The sequence below is a fragment of the Alexandromys fortis genome, unplaced genomic scaffold, assembly GCF_014885135.2.
Source record: "Alexandromys fortis isolate MF-2015 unplaced genomic scaffold, M_Fortis_MF-2015_v1.1 scaffold_53, whole genome shotgun sequence".
Classification (NCBI taxonomy): Eukaryota; Metazoa; Chordata; class Mammalia; order Rodentia; family Cricetidae; genus Alexandromys; species Alexandromys fortis.
In genome coordinates, this window is record NW_026067939.1 from 5,688,040 (window position 1) to 5,704,900 (window position 16,861).

General features: G+C 46.8%; 1 protein-coding gene across 6 annotated transcripts in view; it reads left to right on the plus strand.

Moving 5' to 3' along the window:
• Positions 1-11,536, plus strand: part of Schip1 (schwannomin interacting protein 1) — a 152,242-nt gene extending 140,706 nt beyond the window's left edge. For all 6 annotated transcript variants that reach the window (XM_050147520.1, XM_050147518.1, XM_050147519.1 and 3 more), the window contains 4 exons: positions 76-273; positions 1,025-1,148; positions 5,415-5,508; positions 10,856-11,536. In XM_050147520.1, coding sequence (XP_050003477.1) covers positions 76-273; positions 1,025-1,148; positions 5,415-5,508; positions 10,856-10,907 — 468 coding nt within the window. In that variant the 3' untranslated portion in view covers positions 10,908-11,536. The remainder of the gene's footprint in view (positions 1-75; positions 274-1,024; positions 1,149-5,414; positions 5,509-10,855) is intronic.
• Positions 11,537-16,861: the final 5,325 nt, after the last annotated feature.

Genomic DNA, 16,861 nt, shown 5'->3' on the forward strand with positions numbered 1-16,861 from the left:
CCCAGTTGCTAGTTTCCTTCTCGGAGTGCTGGGCAACTGGAGTGAAATTTGAAGCTGCTCTTTCTCCCCTCACAGAGCAAGCAGAGTTCGTCCTATTCCGATAGAGACACAACCGAGGAGGATTCTGAATCCCTGGACGACATGGACTTCCTCACGCGGCAAAAGAAGCTACAAGCCGAAGCCAAAATGGCCCTCGCCATGGCCAAACCCATGGCCAAAATGCAAGTAGAAGTGGAAAAACAGAACAGGAAAAAGTCTCCCGTCGCTGACCTTGTAAGCAGCGCAGGCTGGCCTGCCAGCGAGCGTTCGGGGCCGAAGATGGGTTCTTTCCCAGAGTTATGCAAACTTGGGTTTCTCCGAGGCAGTTTGTCAGAAGCACTGGCAATTGAGAAAGAACGAAGTCTGTTTCTTTTTCCCTCCTACTGTCCCACAAAAAACACACGGGGCCGCATTTCACAGAAGTAAGCTCTGCCCGTGTTCCTGTGTTCATACCACAGCGCACTCTTGCTATCAAGTCTCGCCCCTGCCTTTTGAGAGAGGCGATGCGAGGTATGCATCAGTGGGCTTAGCAGTCGCCACAGGCTCTGCCTCTGACCTGCTGCAGGGGTCTGACACGTGACTCACATGTGTGTTTCCTCGTGTGCGATGTGGACAGCAGCGCCTAGGTGACGGTATGATTGTTGAAGCCGCAGTGAGAGAAGCGTTTAGAGTACATCATACAGGGACGGTGACAGGGTATCACATATTAAATAGCAGCCCTTCCCCGTACCTCGTGTGTGTCAGAGGCCAACCAGAAAGCCTGCGATGCAGACGGTGTATCATTTGGGGTACACAGGGTGTCATAGTAAGAAATGGATATGGGAAACAGGTCCCCCCGGGAAGCTCAGAGGCCGGGAAAGCGTTTAGGCTCCAAACCTGGAGAGAAGCGGGTGGATGAGGGTGGGTCTCCTACGAGCAAGACGGGGTCTTTCCCGGGGTCTTTGTGGCTCTGCTCAGACCCCCACTGCCCCTTTTGTGCCTTCAGCTACCACACATGCCTCACATAAGTGAATGTCTGATGAAGAGAAGTCTGAAGCCAACGGACCTGAGAGACATGACTATTGGGCAGCTCCAAGTCATCGTCAATGACCTCCACTCCCAGATTGAAAGTAAGTGGGGCGATGTGCCCGGTACGGAAAACGTCGAGGGGTGAGGCTGCTTTGTGGGGTTCGGTCCTTCTGGGGGGTGTCTTCCCTGGGCTGGCTGAGCGTGCACACACTCGAGACAACCACAGGACTCTTTCTGTTGTCTCCTTTCTAGCTATAAAATGTCAGACGCTTTCAGACTTGTCCAAGGTTCACCGTGGTTACGGGGGCCCTTTTAAATGACCAGCTCCTAGCACAGGACATGTATTTAACATGCCTCTGTTTCTGGAATAAACTTCTACAGCTGTAATTTTACACAGTTACCCCTCTACTTTACTCGTGTGCCCGTTTGTTTGAGGGATCATGGCCTTCGCTCGTATCAGATGACCCTTCTATTTTAGGTGGTGAGTGCATGTGTATTTACATATAAGATTTCCCCCTCAGTATAAAGGACCTCAGTGGAAGCATCCAGAGAGGGTGGGGAGCTCGTGGAGGTGGCGCTCACTGGAGAGAGCAGGCAGTGGTTGGCCCACGAGGCAGCATGGCCAGCCAGATGATGTCCCCATCCCTCCAGCCCCTAGAATATGGCTGTATAATCCTACGGATTTACAATACCATCAAATGCATTCAAACAGACATATACTATTGCTATTGTTATTATTGTAGGTTTGCTAAAGGCATGGCAATCTTGTGAGTCTTAAAAGCTCTTTCTTTTAGAGACGCACATTTACTAACAAGACCGTGTGTTTCTGTAATTGCTGTAAGTGGTCTTAGAGACTCAGGAGAGCGATGATTCAAACTGGTCGTTGTTGTTGACGCCTAATGGAGTCTGTGGGGATTCATTACAAAGATTTCCCAGCTGTTAGTTTGAAATTTTTTATAATAGAAAGTTTGAAGCTTAATACGGGCCTGGGGTGGGTACAAAAAAAGCAAATCTCCCATGCACTAAGGGTTGGAATATACAGGCACTCTGTTGGGTGGTGGTGGAGAAGGCCTCCCAGGAGCAGCTGAGAAAGATAAATTTTTTCCCACCAGATCCAAATAAAAACTGAGGTTATATAGATAATACTGTTTTACAATCCAGAGAAAGGATTTAGAATTTTAACATTTTTTGTTGTGTTTTGTTGTTTGTTTTACAAAACAGGGTTTCTCTGTGTAGCCCTGGCTAGAACTTGCTCTGTAGACCAGGCCGGCCTTGAACTCAGAGATCAGCCTGCCTCTGCTTCTACCGGGATTAAAGGTGTGTATTACCACCACCTGGCTATTTAGGGTTTTAATTGTAAAATCCTAGATTCACAGGATGTAAATTAACTTTAATTTTGTTTGACTACTCGTCTAAGGGCTGAGAGGACTTTCAGGATTTCACCACCCACACAGCTAACTCTAGACTTTTCAGTAATAAAGTTGCTGTCTAATGCTTTTTAGGAGCATGTGGAGTTTTTAGAACTCTATGTGTGATTTTTTTTTTCCTTCAAGACTTGATCTCTTCTGAACTGAAGGCACAGAGGGCTCATTTGAAGGCAGAATCTCTGAAAAGACGTCCAGGGGGCCCGTCGCAACAAACCCACCCCCTCCTTTGTCTCTTAGCTCACAGTTCTCTTCAGTGGGTGTTTTCCCCGTGTATGGACCTAGCAGCTATAACTCTCAGCTTCTCTAAGTATGAACTCTTTGCTTTTTCCTCAACCACGTTGACCCAGCCCACTAATGTCAGGTGGGGGCTAGAAATGTTACCATAGTCATACGCTTAGTTTCTGGCTGTAAGGGCCCGGGCTCGGGAATATTCTCATTACACTGTCTTCCGGATGTCTTTCTTCACATCTTACACATCCTACTATACCAGATATATAACTTTCCAGTATTTCAGACAATGTTCCCAGAACAGCACCCTTCCCTTGGGCTATGTGAAGGCTCTGGACATCCTGGATGTGCCCGCCTCTCACAGCTAGGTGTTAGAGAGTGGGGAGCTCCTAAAGATGAAGGATGCATAAATTAATACCACCTAAAATCTGTTCTCCACACTTCCACAAAGCCCTGATTTTTCTTTTAAAGACATCTTATTTAGCACATAGGTTTTAAATTTTGTTTTTAGCGCATCTGTATGACTGTCTTGCTTACTTGGATGTCAGAACACCGCACACATGCAGTCCCCGTAGAGAACAGAACAGGGCGGCAGGTCCCCTGGCACTGGATTTGCGTGTGGTTCTGAGCTGCCAGGTAGATGCTGGGAACAGAACCCAGGCCCTCTGCAAGAGCAACAAGTGCTCTTAATCACTGGGCCATCTCTCCAGCCTCTAAAGCCCCGTTTTTCCTAACAAGCTTTTCTTCTAGTGGCTAGCAGTTTCTTTTCTGACTGTATTATGAAGGAACTGAAAATACAGATTGGGTATTTCTAAATCTAAAATGTTGTGAAATATCCAAAGAGTTTGATATTTTGATCTAGGGGCACTTATTTGACCAAATCTTTTATATAACCATCTAAATATAAACAATTGTGTAAATATTCTAAGACTCAAAAAACTTAAGAGAGCAGAGACATTTCTGGCCCTGAACATTTCAGGTAGGAGATAATGAGCCGGTGGTTTGTCCCTCCTCTTCGGCACCTCTTTAATTTTACAGACAGGTCATGCTGCTCCAGTGGGTGTTTCATCTGCACATGTAAGAAGTTAATATAAGAGACCACTGGAATTCAGATTCCCAGAAACCTCTGTAGGTGCTGGGTGGGTACTACGCCACCCATAATCCCACCTCAGGAGGTAGAGACAGCAGATTCCCAGAGTGAACTGGCTAGCAAGACTAACTGTGTGAGTGAGCGATGGATTTGATTACAAGGCCTTATTAATCTTTCCCTACATAAATTTTGGGCCTTCTTTACATGGATGGCTGTGCACCTATACATGCAAAATCATACATATACAAACATGCAAATCACACATGCACACACACACACAAAGTAGAAAAAGATTCTTTCCTATGATGTTTAATTCTGCTATATATGTCTATATACTTTTGTGTCTGTGAACATGCATAATGGGTCATACATATTGCAAGTTCTGATTTGGGTGTGGCTTGATCTGTTTTTTTTTTTAATTGATTTTATTGAGATCATACATTTTTCTCTGCTCCTGTCCCTGCCTGCCCCCTCCCCTTCAACCCTCTCCCATGGTCCCCATGCTCCCAATTTACTCAGGAGATCTTGTCTTTTTGTACTTCCCATGTAGATTAGATCCATATATTTCTTTTTTAGTGTCCTCATTGTTGTCTAGGTTCTCAGGGATTGTGATTTGTAGGCTGGGTTTTTTTTTTTTTTTTTTTTGCTTTATGTTTAAAAACCACTTATGAGTGAGTACATGTGATAATTGTCTTTCTGGGTCTGGATTACCTCACTTAATATGATGCTTTCTAGATCCATCCATTTGCCCGTAAATTTCAAGATGTTATTTTTTTCTGCTGTGTAGTACTTCATTGTGTAAATGTACCACAATTTCCTTATCCATTTTTCAGTCAAGGGGCATTTAGGTTGTTTCCAGTTTCTGGCTGTGACTAACAATGCTGCTATGAACATAGCTGAGCACATGTCCTTATGGCACGATTGAGCATCCTTTGGATATATACCCCAAAGTGGTATTGCTGGGTCTTGAGGAAGGTTGTTTCCTAATTTTCTGAGAAAAAAACAAAAAAAAATCCAAAGGGAATGTACAAAATTGCAATCCCAACAGCAATGCAGAAGTGATCCCATTACACCACATCCTCTCCAGCATAAGTTGTCATCAGTGTTTTTGATCTTGGCTATTCTTACAGGTGTAAGATGGAATCTGAGTTGTTTTGATTTGCATTTCTCTGATGACTAAGGATGTTGAGCATTTCCTTAAGTGTCTTTCAGCCATTTTAGATTCCTCTGTTGAGAGTTGTCTGTTTAGGTCTGTGCCCCATTTTTTTTATTGGATTATTTGTTCTTTTATTGGATATTTGTTATTGAGTTCTTTGTACATTTTGGAGATCAGACCTCTGTCTGATATGGGGTTGGTGAAAATCTTTTCCCATTCTGTAAGCTGCCCTTTTGTCTTATTTTCCATATCCTTTACTTTACAGATACTTCTCAGTTTCAGGAGGTCCCATTTATTAATTGTTTCTCTCAATGTCTGTACTATTGGGGTCATATTTAGGACGTGGTCTTCTGTGCCAATACATTCAAGTGTACTTTCCACTTTCTCTTCTGTGAGGTTCAGTGTGGCCGGCTTTATGTTGAGGCCTTTGTTGATGTGGTTTTTAACGTTCCCTCTTTTGACCCAGGTTTGAATGAAGAGTTGGTCCAGCTGCTCCTCATCCGAGACGAGTTGCACACAGAGCAAGATGCCATGCTGGTGGACATAGAAGACTTAACCAGGTCAGTCTAGGCAAACCGAGGTTGAACTAAAGTTGTCACCGAGGGCAAGAATTATCTCTCTGTACCTTAATTCCTTTTGTATCTAACTCACCAAGCAGCTGTTGACGTTTGCCGTTTAAAAGAGAGGAAGAGGCCCAAAGTCCCCTTTAGGAAACATGTTATCTTTAATCTCTATGTTTAGGGCATGAATGCTTAGGCTCCACCATACATGTGGAGGTCAAAGGACAACCTTGAGTGTCTGCCCTTGACTTCCTGTTGGAGACAGGATCTCGTTCTCTGTTGGAAGCCCATCTCCAGCTCCCATCTCATGGGAACAGTCCCTGAGATGGCACAACATGCTACCGCGTCCAGCTTTCTGTGATACTCTAGTTTCTATTGTTTTTGTTGCCGCCACAATTGCTGTGACCAATGTAACTTAGCGGAGGAGAGAGTTTATATCGTCTTACAGGTTATGGTCCATCACTGAAGGAAGTCGGGGCAAGAGCTCTAAGGCAAAAACCATGGAGGAAGGCTGTTTGCTGGCTCATTCACTGTCCCACTCTCTTGCCTTCATGCTGGGCTCGCTTCTTCCTATGGTCCTGGACCACTTGCCTAGGAAATGGCGCCCCGCCCCCCCCACAGTGGGCTGGACCTTCCTGCATCAATTAGCAATGGGGACAACTCCCACCCATCTGATCTTGGCAATTCCTCCATCAAAGCTTTCTTCTCAGATAACTCCAGGCTGTGTTAGGTCAACAGTGAAAGGTAACAAGGCCCATGGTTCAAAACTCCAGTCCCTACACTTTCTAAGTGAACCCTCTCCTCGCTGAGCCCTCTCCAAGCCCAGGAATGGTGACAGCTGTCACTCCACGGGGCAACAATTCTAGCCTAGAAGGACTTCATCCTGCAAAACTGTTTCCCCCAAGGCAGTTGATGCTCATCCACTCCATTCTGTTGTTCCTAGCACAGGAGTATCCACATGGTGAGTGCCACAAAGAGATGCCAGCTGTTATGTGGCCCAGCTCTTGTTCATCACTGCCATGCCTGGAAGTTAGGGGTCTTGGCATCTTTCCACTGCCTGGGTGCCACCAGATTGTTCTCACCAGAGGAGGGGAGATGGGGAATGCTGAGATCTGAGTGTCAAGCTGGACGTGGCTCCAGCTGCCTTGCAGGTTAGAGGTAATGAATCAGGCTGGTGCTGGTCAGGGAATTCCACTTCGTAGTAACTCTCCTCATAGGACAGCCCATCATACATACACAGAATGTATCATACGTCTGTGTTATAGGCGAGGTATACACACACATGAAATATTGCAAATATCCCAGTGGTTTCAAGTGGACCGTGGCTCCTTTCCCAAGATAGTCCACGCGACATTCTTAAACCGGGCGATCGCAGTTGCTGTGAAGCCCAGATGTGTGAGAGAGAAGAGAGATGCTCCCAAGAAAGAACTTTGTTTATCACAAAGGCATAAAGACATTAAGGATGTGCCCCGGACGTTCAAAAACACAAGCAGTGCCAGCGCCCTCAGCCCTGCCATGGGACTTCCCCTCGATGGGGAATCCGTGGTAAAATGTGTTTTCAATCACGTGGTGTCACTGAAACAGTATTTGTAATAAACAAAAGCTGCATGCCACTGAGGCTCAGTTTTAAGACCCACATTCAGCACTTGCATGTGAAAGCCCGAAGGTGATGTCAGGAACTGTGCTTGATCACTGCTCCCCCGCCATGGCTAGTCTGGCTAACCAGCTTGCTCTGCCCCCCCCCCCATCTCTGCCTTCCGAGACAGACTGCAATCACACCCAGACTACAATTACACTCACCCAGCATGCACGCGCACTGTGGGATCCAGACTCTGGTCCTAATGCTTGAATGGCAAGTGTTCTAGCCACTCCCCAGGCCCCCATTCTGTGTGCTCTAAGTCATCGTACCCCTCATCTGAAAACTCAGATTGTACTGTTGCCACCTGGGGACCTGTTGGGCCGTCGCACGTCAGCAACTGTAGGGATCCCCATTCTATTGCCCGAGAATTCAAGAGTCGTGGGATTGAAAGGGTAGAAAATCAGCAGTGAAATACGCAGCCAGGCCCTGCAGCTCACAAAAGAAGCCTGCGGCTTCCATAGGCTCCCAGCTATAGGTGGTGCCGGCACTCCTTGCTGAGGGGGACACTGAGGGACCCCCCCCTTTTCTCAAGGTGTTATGCTTCATCTCAGTTTCTTGGTGGTCCTGTGTGTGCAGATGGGGTGATTTGGAAGACAGATCTTGGAGTCAGGAGGTGAGGAGTCGCCAGCTTGGAGGTGACGGAGGAAGCTTTTCCATTGGAGCAGGGTTTTAATAGGCAGGGAGGTGGTGACCCCTTGACACCCTCCACTTAGAGAAAGCCATCCTACTGTTACCGCTGGGGTGGAGGGACCGCACATGGGGTCAGGGAGAACCAAAGGGTGCTTAGCCATTCCCAAGGGTAGTTAGTATCAGAGAGACTTCTGGGGAGTTTGCATCCCCAGTTTCCTCTACCTGTTCTACCGTCATCATTATAAATGTCAGCTCAAATCCCGTCCGTTCTGCTCCTCTCGCCGGAAGTACCTGGGATATTTCTAAGGCACAGATGCCTGGGTCCCACCCCCCAGAGACTCTGATTTAATTATTCTTGGCCTAGACTAGGAACTGGGCTTAAAAGTTTCCAGGTGATTTGAAAATCACTTACATCTCTTTAAGTTCTCTCTGCCCCTCTCCACAAGAGCTTACTTCTTGGTAGTTATTTTCCCCTGTGCTGGCTGTCAGGACTCTACACCACCTCCTAACTCTGGTCAACTGTTGTGACCTTGAAGTGCTTGGTTCTAAAAGACCATCCCTGGAGACAGGCCCTGTGCCTCCATGTTTCCCACACATGAGCCCATGATGGGTATTTTAGAGGGGCACCAGCTGTCAGGATGCCAAGACCAGCTTGTGTCCCTCCTCTGGATCCTGGCCACTGCCCAACCTCCCTGTGAGTATGGTCACGCTGTCATAGTGGTCTGCCGTTTCTCCCCAGATGACGATCAATTCTCCGCCCTGAAAGCGAAGATGATACTATCTGCATTCTTTGCCGTGTCTCCAGAGCCTAGTACTGGGCCTACCATGCAAGTAGTAGGTCCTCCATAATGGCTGCCTATAAAAAAAAAAAGAAGCTTTTGCAAGGCTCAGATGAGGCACATCTGGTAAAGGACTTCAGTGTAAAAGATGATTAATGAAGGGGTTGATTGAAATCCTTTCCCTCCTAAAACTTTAATGAAATCCTTCCTGTATATGTCCCAAAAGAACATAACGCGCGCATTATTTTCTGAAGCTGTTTGCTGCCCCTTTTTCTTCCCTTTGCAGAAAGTCTCCTGAGGTGTGCACCTGTGTACGCAAGCGCCTAGATGTGCGTTAAAACCAGAACTGTGATTCAATTAGCTGGAGTGAATCTCCATCACAGAACAACTGGACGTTTCTCGAATTGAATTTGCCCGAGGTGCACACCGACTCCACCGTGAAAATGGAGCCATAGCTCTTCATCCCCATCAACAGGGCCATGGCCTTCTTTGTGAGGGGGAGGGAAAGCCAAACACAGCCTTTCCCTGGGTTCCTTGGCTGCTCAACGCCCCTTGCCGCTGGTTCCTGAGTTTCTGCATGTGGCAAGGATGCTGTTGTCACCGCCCCAGGTTTTGAAACTGCGTGTGGTTTGTCTTCTCCGCCCCACAGATAGGAGGCATTCTGCATGAAACCAGGGCTTTAGGCGTGGCGTCACCGGCTCCCCACATCCAGACAGCACACATGCTGTCCCCAAACCTTGATGACAGCTAGAAACCACGGCCTTCGTCTCTCACAATATTTGTCATTTCTTAAAATCCTTCTTCAAAACATTTCACTTTTCAGCCTGCAGATGCTACAGTTCTTTGGGTTGTGCCTGTTCAGGGGTTGCCAAGAACCTGGCCATTCATCCCCTCCTGTCCGCGTGGCCCACCTTCTGGATTGGCCGAGTTTCACATTGCACCCTCTTTGACCCTGTTTTATTGTCGTAACTGTGCCCTTTGGATTAACTGGGGATGGGGAATTTGTGCTAACACGGGAAATACATCCACAGAGAGCTCTACAGCACGTATTTGACGTAAGCTTTCATAAGAGCAAGTTAGCTAGCTAGCTCCAGGTTCCTATCAGCCTCAGTTAACGCCTCAAATCATGTGCGTTTAAATGGTTGCTCAGCTAACCCCCAGCCACTCAGTTACAGCACCTGGTTTTGACTTGTTTTTCTTTTCTGGAGTAACCTGCTGGGGCATCCTTCTGTTCCTATGGAGCTGAGGTCCCACCTTTAATGTCCGGTTCCTCTCTGTTCTTCCTTCGCCATGGGTTCCCTTCCAGACTGTCTTCACTGGAATATTTTCCTCCAAAGACCCCACAGCCTTCCTCAGCCCCGGGTGCAATGCCTGGCGGTGTAGGAAACACAGATTCAGTATTCATCGAGGCAAGGATCCCAGATACTCGCCTCTTGACATCTTTCTTCTTCACGGGATTAATATCTGTCAGCCTCACGTTAGTCCTGTGTGTCCCAAAACCAAGGGACCATAATCGGCTAATATAAAAACTAGGGCAGTTGTCATAAACCACGTATTGGGGTTATGTTTGTTTAGTCCAACCACAACGGGTTCATACGTTTCAGGGTAGCATGTGGATTAGAAATGTTAGATAAGAGGAACTGAGAAAAGAAAGAAATACAGAGACGTAGTAGGATAGAACGGGAGGGCAACTCAGTGAATACTGAATCCGGCTGCGTTTATTTTCCCTATGTTTATATACCCCAATCTAAGGGGGGGGGGCAGAAGACTGCTTTACCATGACACAAAGGACAACCACAACAGTCATTTGCTTCAATACTTGAGACATCCAGCCGCTATTTCCTGAGTGAAGCTTTCTGTTGTTTTGGGCAGGATATGCAATGAATACACCTTAGACCAAGTACCCTGTAGGCACCCACTCCCTCTGTCAAACCTCCTGTTTTAAAATGAAGAAGCAGGAATAGGCTTGAATTCTCTGACTTTGTTCAAAGTGGAGTAGGTCCACCTCTGTGGGCCCTCTTAATGCCCAAAACCCCAAGTAACCACACCCTAGGTTAGGATTTCTTGTTTGTAGCCACACCAGTAGTCAACAACTTTGAAAGAGTCAGAGTAAGTTCAAACTCTCTGACCTTTAGTAAAGGTGAAACAGGGCTCACGTGTGTTTCACGGGAGTCGACTGAGCTTGGAGAGAGTGCTCTGCCGGGGCTCACGTGTGTTTCACGCGAGTATGTTGTAACTGTTGGTTGAAAAGCAGTGAAGATCTTCATCGCGCTGAGTAACTGTATTCTTGATTTTGCAGACACGCTGAGAGTCAGCAGAAGCACCTGGCAGAGAAAATGCCTGCGAAGTGAAAGGGGTCATCCGCCAGAGGACGAGCTAGAATTTATTTTGCTTCTGTGGTTGTGAAAAAGAAAAAACAAACAAACAAACAAAAAAAAAAACAAAAAAAAAAAACAAAAAACACTGTTGCTAAAGGCGGCTTGAAAACAGACATCAGTGTTAGTCATTGGTAATGTCCGAGCTTACTGTCCCGTGACTGGCCTTCGCTTCTTAATTTATTTTAATTTTTTTTACTCCTACCACTTAATATCAGGCCTTTTAATAAACTGCTGTTACCAGAAATGTACAGTACTTACACCACCACCAACCGTGGATAAGGAGAGAGCAGTTTGACTTTGTTTTATTGTTTAGAGACTTTAAGTTGGAGCAGTATTTTACCATTGACTCCTTTCATTCTCCACCGTAGTTTTGAAGCGGAACTGTAAATGACGGTGCTATACAAGTCAAAATACATGCCTGCCTCGTAGTGAAGTCGTAGCTCTCCATACTACGTATATTTTAATCAGTTTTCAACATTTCGTGAATGTTGGACTACCGGAGGTTCATTCTTAGACGTGCTATTAACATTCTCTTGGATCCACGTGGTTCCTTGAAAGTTTTATGTACAAATATGTAAAATAAAAATTAAAACTTTGTTTCATATGATATGTCCTTTGGCTCACTAACAAAAACTGGCCGGGCCTCCTCGCCCCTTTCCCTTTGCGGCTGAATCCCCACTGGAAGTCTCCCATCGGTGAAAGCCACCAGTTGTTGCAAAGGCGGCAAGGCGGGAGAGAGAACAGAACGTGGAGGATGTCAGAACCGGCATTTCCTGGGTTGACTAAGCTGCCCACTTGGAACGTCACCAATTCTTTAATGACTGCTCATTTTGTTGGGGCCGAGGCAATCCGAGGCAATCAAAACATTTACCAGTTTACCACACAGACAAACGGAGTTTGCAGGGTTTTTTTGTGGAACTGGGGACCTGTGATTACCTGTACACAACTGGCATTCTCTCCTGAAGGTGGGGAGGGCTCGCGGAGCACGCTCCTCTGCCCGGGGATGTATGAACACGTAGTAGTTGCTGGGTGTTAGCAGGAACATCCTTGGGGATGGTAGCTGTCTGCCAGTGACCCCTCTAATTCAGCTCCCTGGTGCATCAGGTCAGACACAGGTGGAATCATTTTGCTGGTCTGTTGTTGGTGCCCTGTCTGAAGTAAAGGCAGGCATTTGTCCAGGCTCCACAGGAAAACCAACGCAACCCGATGACTGTGTGTCTAAGGCTGCTCATTGCTACTTATCATCCTTGAAGCATTTTCACTGATCTCAAAGTTTATCAGCCCTAAAGGAGGTTGTAGGCTGTTTCCTGGTAAGGAGAGAGTCAAAGTGTACCCTTAATTAGCTGCTATGCACAGGCGGATTAAAAAACCATCAGCTGAGAGAAGATGGGCAGTTCACCAGCCCAGCTTCACCCCTCGGTCACCTGGATTCTTTGTGAAGTCCATAGTATAAGGCAAGATGTGGCATAAATTCTAATTGGTTTTAATACTAAAAACCTGAGTCAGCTATCAGGGGTGAAAGCTGAAGGATCAAAGAAGCAGAGTGGCCAGCTACTAGAGAGTTCTTACCTCTGTCAATGCTCAGACCAAAGGGCAATCCTGTCCTCAGACTGAATGCAATGAGCTCCTGTCTCCTCCTGCCTTATATTCCTCTCCCCGCCCAGCCATATCACTCCTGTCTCCAACTCCCTAGTGCTGAGATTCAAGGCCTGTGACTCCCATGTGCTGGGATCACCTTTGTGTGAGCGGTTTCTCTTTTAGACTGGATCCACTTCAAGTAGCCCAGGGTGGCCTCGAACTAGCAGAGATAACGTGTGTGCCCCAAGTCCTGAGGTTAAAGGTGTGTGCCACCACTGCCTGGACTGTCTTAGCTCTGCACGCTGATCTTCAGGCAAGCTTTATTTGTTAAAACACAAACAAAACATCGCTACAACAAGACTTCAGATACCATTATCCCATCCCCCTTTTCTCAGACGGAATCAAGCATCGGGAGTCACCGAAGGCGTCACCGCAGGTCATGTTTAGCAAAATGGACCTTCTCAAGTTGTAACACTCAGCACTTTTTATGGTCTTAGTCAGCACTTCCATTCCGAATAGAAAAAAAAAGCATGCGTGCCTGACTGTGGCCCTGTGTGGCCAGGCCTGATTGCTGCTGACTATTGAACTCCACCCGATTCTCTCTGTCATGCATCAAGCCCATAGCAGAAGTCAGCCATCCGCTGGTCCTTTGCTGCTCCCACGGGGCAGGCCTACGGCACTCACATGCAGCTGTACACACTGGTCTTACTGCAGCCTCGCTGTCTCTAATATAGCACTGATTGATTGGGGGTGAGTGGGCAGGCGCCACAGTGCATGGATGGCAATCGGGACAACTTTCAGGAGCTGATTCTCTCCTTTCCACTCTGTGGCTTCCAGGCATTGAGCTCAGATCACCAGGCTTGGCAGCAAGTGCCTTTGCCCACTGAGCCATCTCATCTGCCCCTGGGTACCTCCTGAAGGTCCCCAAATGCTCATGTTGAGAACCCCCATCATAGAGTTTCTTTTCTAGCTTTTGTTAAACCATGTTTTTAGGTGTCAAGTAACTATTTTTTTTCAGGCTATTATTTTGCACCTTTGGGAGAGTACGAGCTTAGAAAAAGCATGAACAATGCCTCTGCCCAAGCAAGAGAGAGTAGTTTGTCCGTCTATGCCTCCCGCTCCGACTCCCGCAGCTGGAGCTGACGCCGAAGCTCACTTGCCCAGGAAGGCAGTCTTAATTTTTAAAACCCTTGCCAGGACTAACCAACTCCGATAAACTTGAGGAAGTCTCCTGTCTTAAGCAGTGCACTCTCTGTAGCTGCACCCACACAGCTGAAGAAATCCACAGCCTCTTAACCCATCCCCCAGCCCATAACTATCACCAAAGAACCCCAACTCAGGAAGGAAAAAAAGCCATGAGAATGCACCAAAAGGGGCCTCTCAAGATACTCCCGGGTCAGCCTTGCTAACATTAAAGTGGTTCTCAAGACCCCTGAGAATTTCGGGGGGGGGGGCACTCTCAGTTTGCTGGTAGCCATTTCACGCCCTTTCCTTGCCCCAGAAGACTCACCTCCAATGGTAGTCTTTCAAGGCCTTCTCAGTCCTTCTGCTGAGGTGTGCCAACAAAGACTGGGCTAATCTCAGCAGCATCCTCACCCACACTCGGTCCCCCTTCCACACATGAACTAGGATGCCTGCAAGTTAAGCCAGCTGGGTGAATTGACTCAAAGATACTTCACCGCCTCTCTTTCCCATATGGAAGGGGGGCACTCAAGAGTACTCAGGCCCTAGGGCCAGGTCTGGCTAATAAATGCTCTACCAGCTTCCTAGGGGTGTGATCGATCTCAAGAGAGCCACTGAGGCTCTGTGTCTTGTCACTTGTTAATGCTGTCTCTGGAACCACCGCCAAGACTGGACAGAACAACCGCATTCATTAAAGCTCCCGGCATCCACAAGAAGAGCGATGAGAACCACTGAATGTACAAAGTGGAGATGCTGACGGAAAACATTAATCCAGCCACGTCCGTGTCCAGACAGTCTTCCTCCCTCCAAATATCCATGCCAGGCCATGGGGTGTACTTGGATAACCCTTCCTCTATGCCTGCATGTAGTAGGAGCAGCAGCGGGCTGCGTCCCGTCACCCAGCTAGCTTTACCCGAAATAATAACACGGAAACTGTATTCTATTAAACACTGCTTGACCCATTAGCTCTAGCCTCTCACTAGCCAACCCACCTCAAACAATCTGTGTAGCCCACAAGGTGGTGACCCACCAGGAAGGATCCTAACCTGCGTCCATCTTGGCGAGGAGAGCTATAGCGTCTGCCTGAATCTGCTTTCTTTCTCCCAGAATTCTGTTCTGTCTACTCCGCCTACTCAATTTTCTGTCCTATCAGGTCAAGCAGTTTTCTTTATTAATTAACCAATGAAAGCAACAGATAGATACAAGACCCACCTCCATCACCTTCATAAACAGATACACATGTGTAGGCTTTGTGTTCCAATTCGTTCCTACAGAGTGGGGTTCCATAAAACAGCACTTTGCGACTTGCTCTGTCCCTGGAAGTGCACACGCATTAAATATAGGAATGTGGCGTTTGCTTCTGAGTCTGCATTGTTTTGCTCAACGCAATAATTTCCATTTCCGTCTCTTTCTGCAAACGTGCAGGCATTCTTTTTTAACTGTACGTCCATGCCGTTTAACCGCGGGCCCAAGCTATTGTTTTTCAGCTGCGTAAAATCCCTGTGCTGGCAAGTGCTTTACTCAGCCGGTCCCTTTTCCTTGGGGGAGCTTTCCAAAATCCTGCCACTACGTCATATTTTTGCTTTAGTCTGTGCTGCCCTATTGCCCTTCTTCTTTTGTCACCTAGTGTCCGGGTTCCACCTCAGAGTACCGGGAAGTATCACAGGGAAGGCCACGGCAGAGACGTTTGACACTCTGCAACAGCGTTAGACCTCCATCTGACAAACGCACAGCTCAGTTCACCGTTAAACACCAAGCCTGAATGACTCTTTGGTGCTGAAACTCTCTCACACCTACCTCCGTTGCCTACAAGAGTTCTGTCAGACTTTTCTGTTTCTCCTTGAAGAGCAGAGGCAATCCAGCCTCACTTGAGTAAATGCAGCTCTCGGCAAAGAACCGAGCTGACACCTGTCCTCACTTGAAGACGCTCGGATTGACTGACGCCTCTCCCCTCTTCCTAATGGGCAGTGCCTCGTAGCTGAGCGATGTGCCCTGTAGATTGGCTTTCGCTTGGGTTCCTCTCACGGGTGTCAGGCTTAATTACAGTGATTGGTTCATTTTTCTCCCTTAAGTACTTGGCCTTAAACCCTTATCTGTTGATTTCTTCTACTGAATCTGTCATCTTTAATGGATATGCCCATCACAGATATAGCTATCCATCTACTAAAATCCATGCCTCTCTATGTCCATCGTTGCAGAATTGCCCCTAGGATATGGCTCATCAGACAGAGACCTTCCCAGCTCCCTATCTAAGGTGACTCCACGACTAATTAATTTTTTCCCCTATAAATTGTGAGTGACTGGCTGTGATGTGTCTTAGTTCCAGCTTAGGCACTGAAGAGGATCTGCCCCAACATCTTGCTCCTCACACCAGCTGCAACCCCAAGGCTCTAGAAGATGTCAGAGCCACAAGATGGAAGGAGCGTGGGTTCCTGAGTCGTGGCCTTCTGTTCTAGTAGGCTTCCCCTTCGGGTGTTACAGGACTGAGGAAGAGAAAGTGTCATCTGAACTAACATATTCTTAGCTGAATCTGTCTTTTAAATGAGTGTTACCCCAGTAAATATAGGCCCTCAGTAAGGGCAACCATACTTAAGAAAGACCTAGAAAACCAGTTCTGGCCTCTGAGAACAAACTGTTAACCAATATACCACAGTATTGTTTCATTTTTCTGGAAAATGAGTCACGATTTCTATCCATTAACCTCCTCAGTTTAGTTTAAATCCCATTTCCCATTCTGTCTTCTGCCCCGAGGCAGAAACCATAAGAAGATCAAGGCAAGATTTATGAACAAACAATCCTTCCTAGAAATAAGAATACAGATTGTATATTGATGTTATTACTGCAAGAGGTCTCTGATAGCCATTTTGGAAAGCCTAGATTCCTCTAATCCTTGTGACCACACTGATTATTAAGGTCCCAGCTGAATTCTGAGCAGTACAAAATGCCATTTGCACCGACGCTCACTTATTTCGTCTACACTACGACATGGCGCGTTCATTCTGACATAGGTTGGGGTGATGAGTTTTTCCGGATATTTTAGTTGAAGCTTTTAGTCAGTTGTCAGTATGAAATAATATCAGCAATTTATGAATTAACCACCTGACTGTATAAAATAAAAATAAAAAGCCAAAGAGCTTTTCCGTCTGGAGCTTTGGTTTACAAAGAAT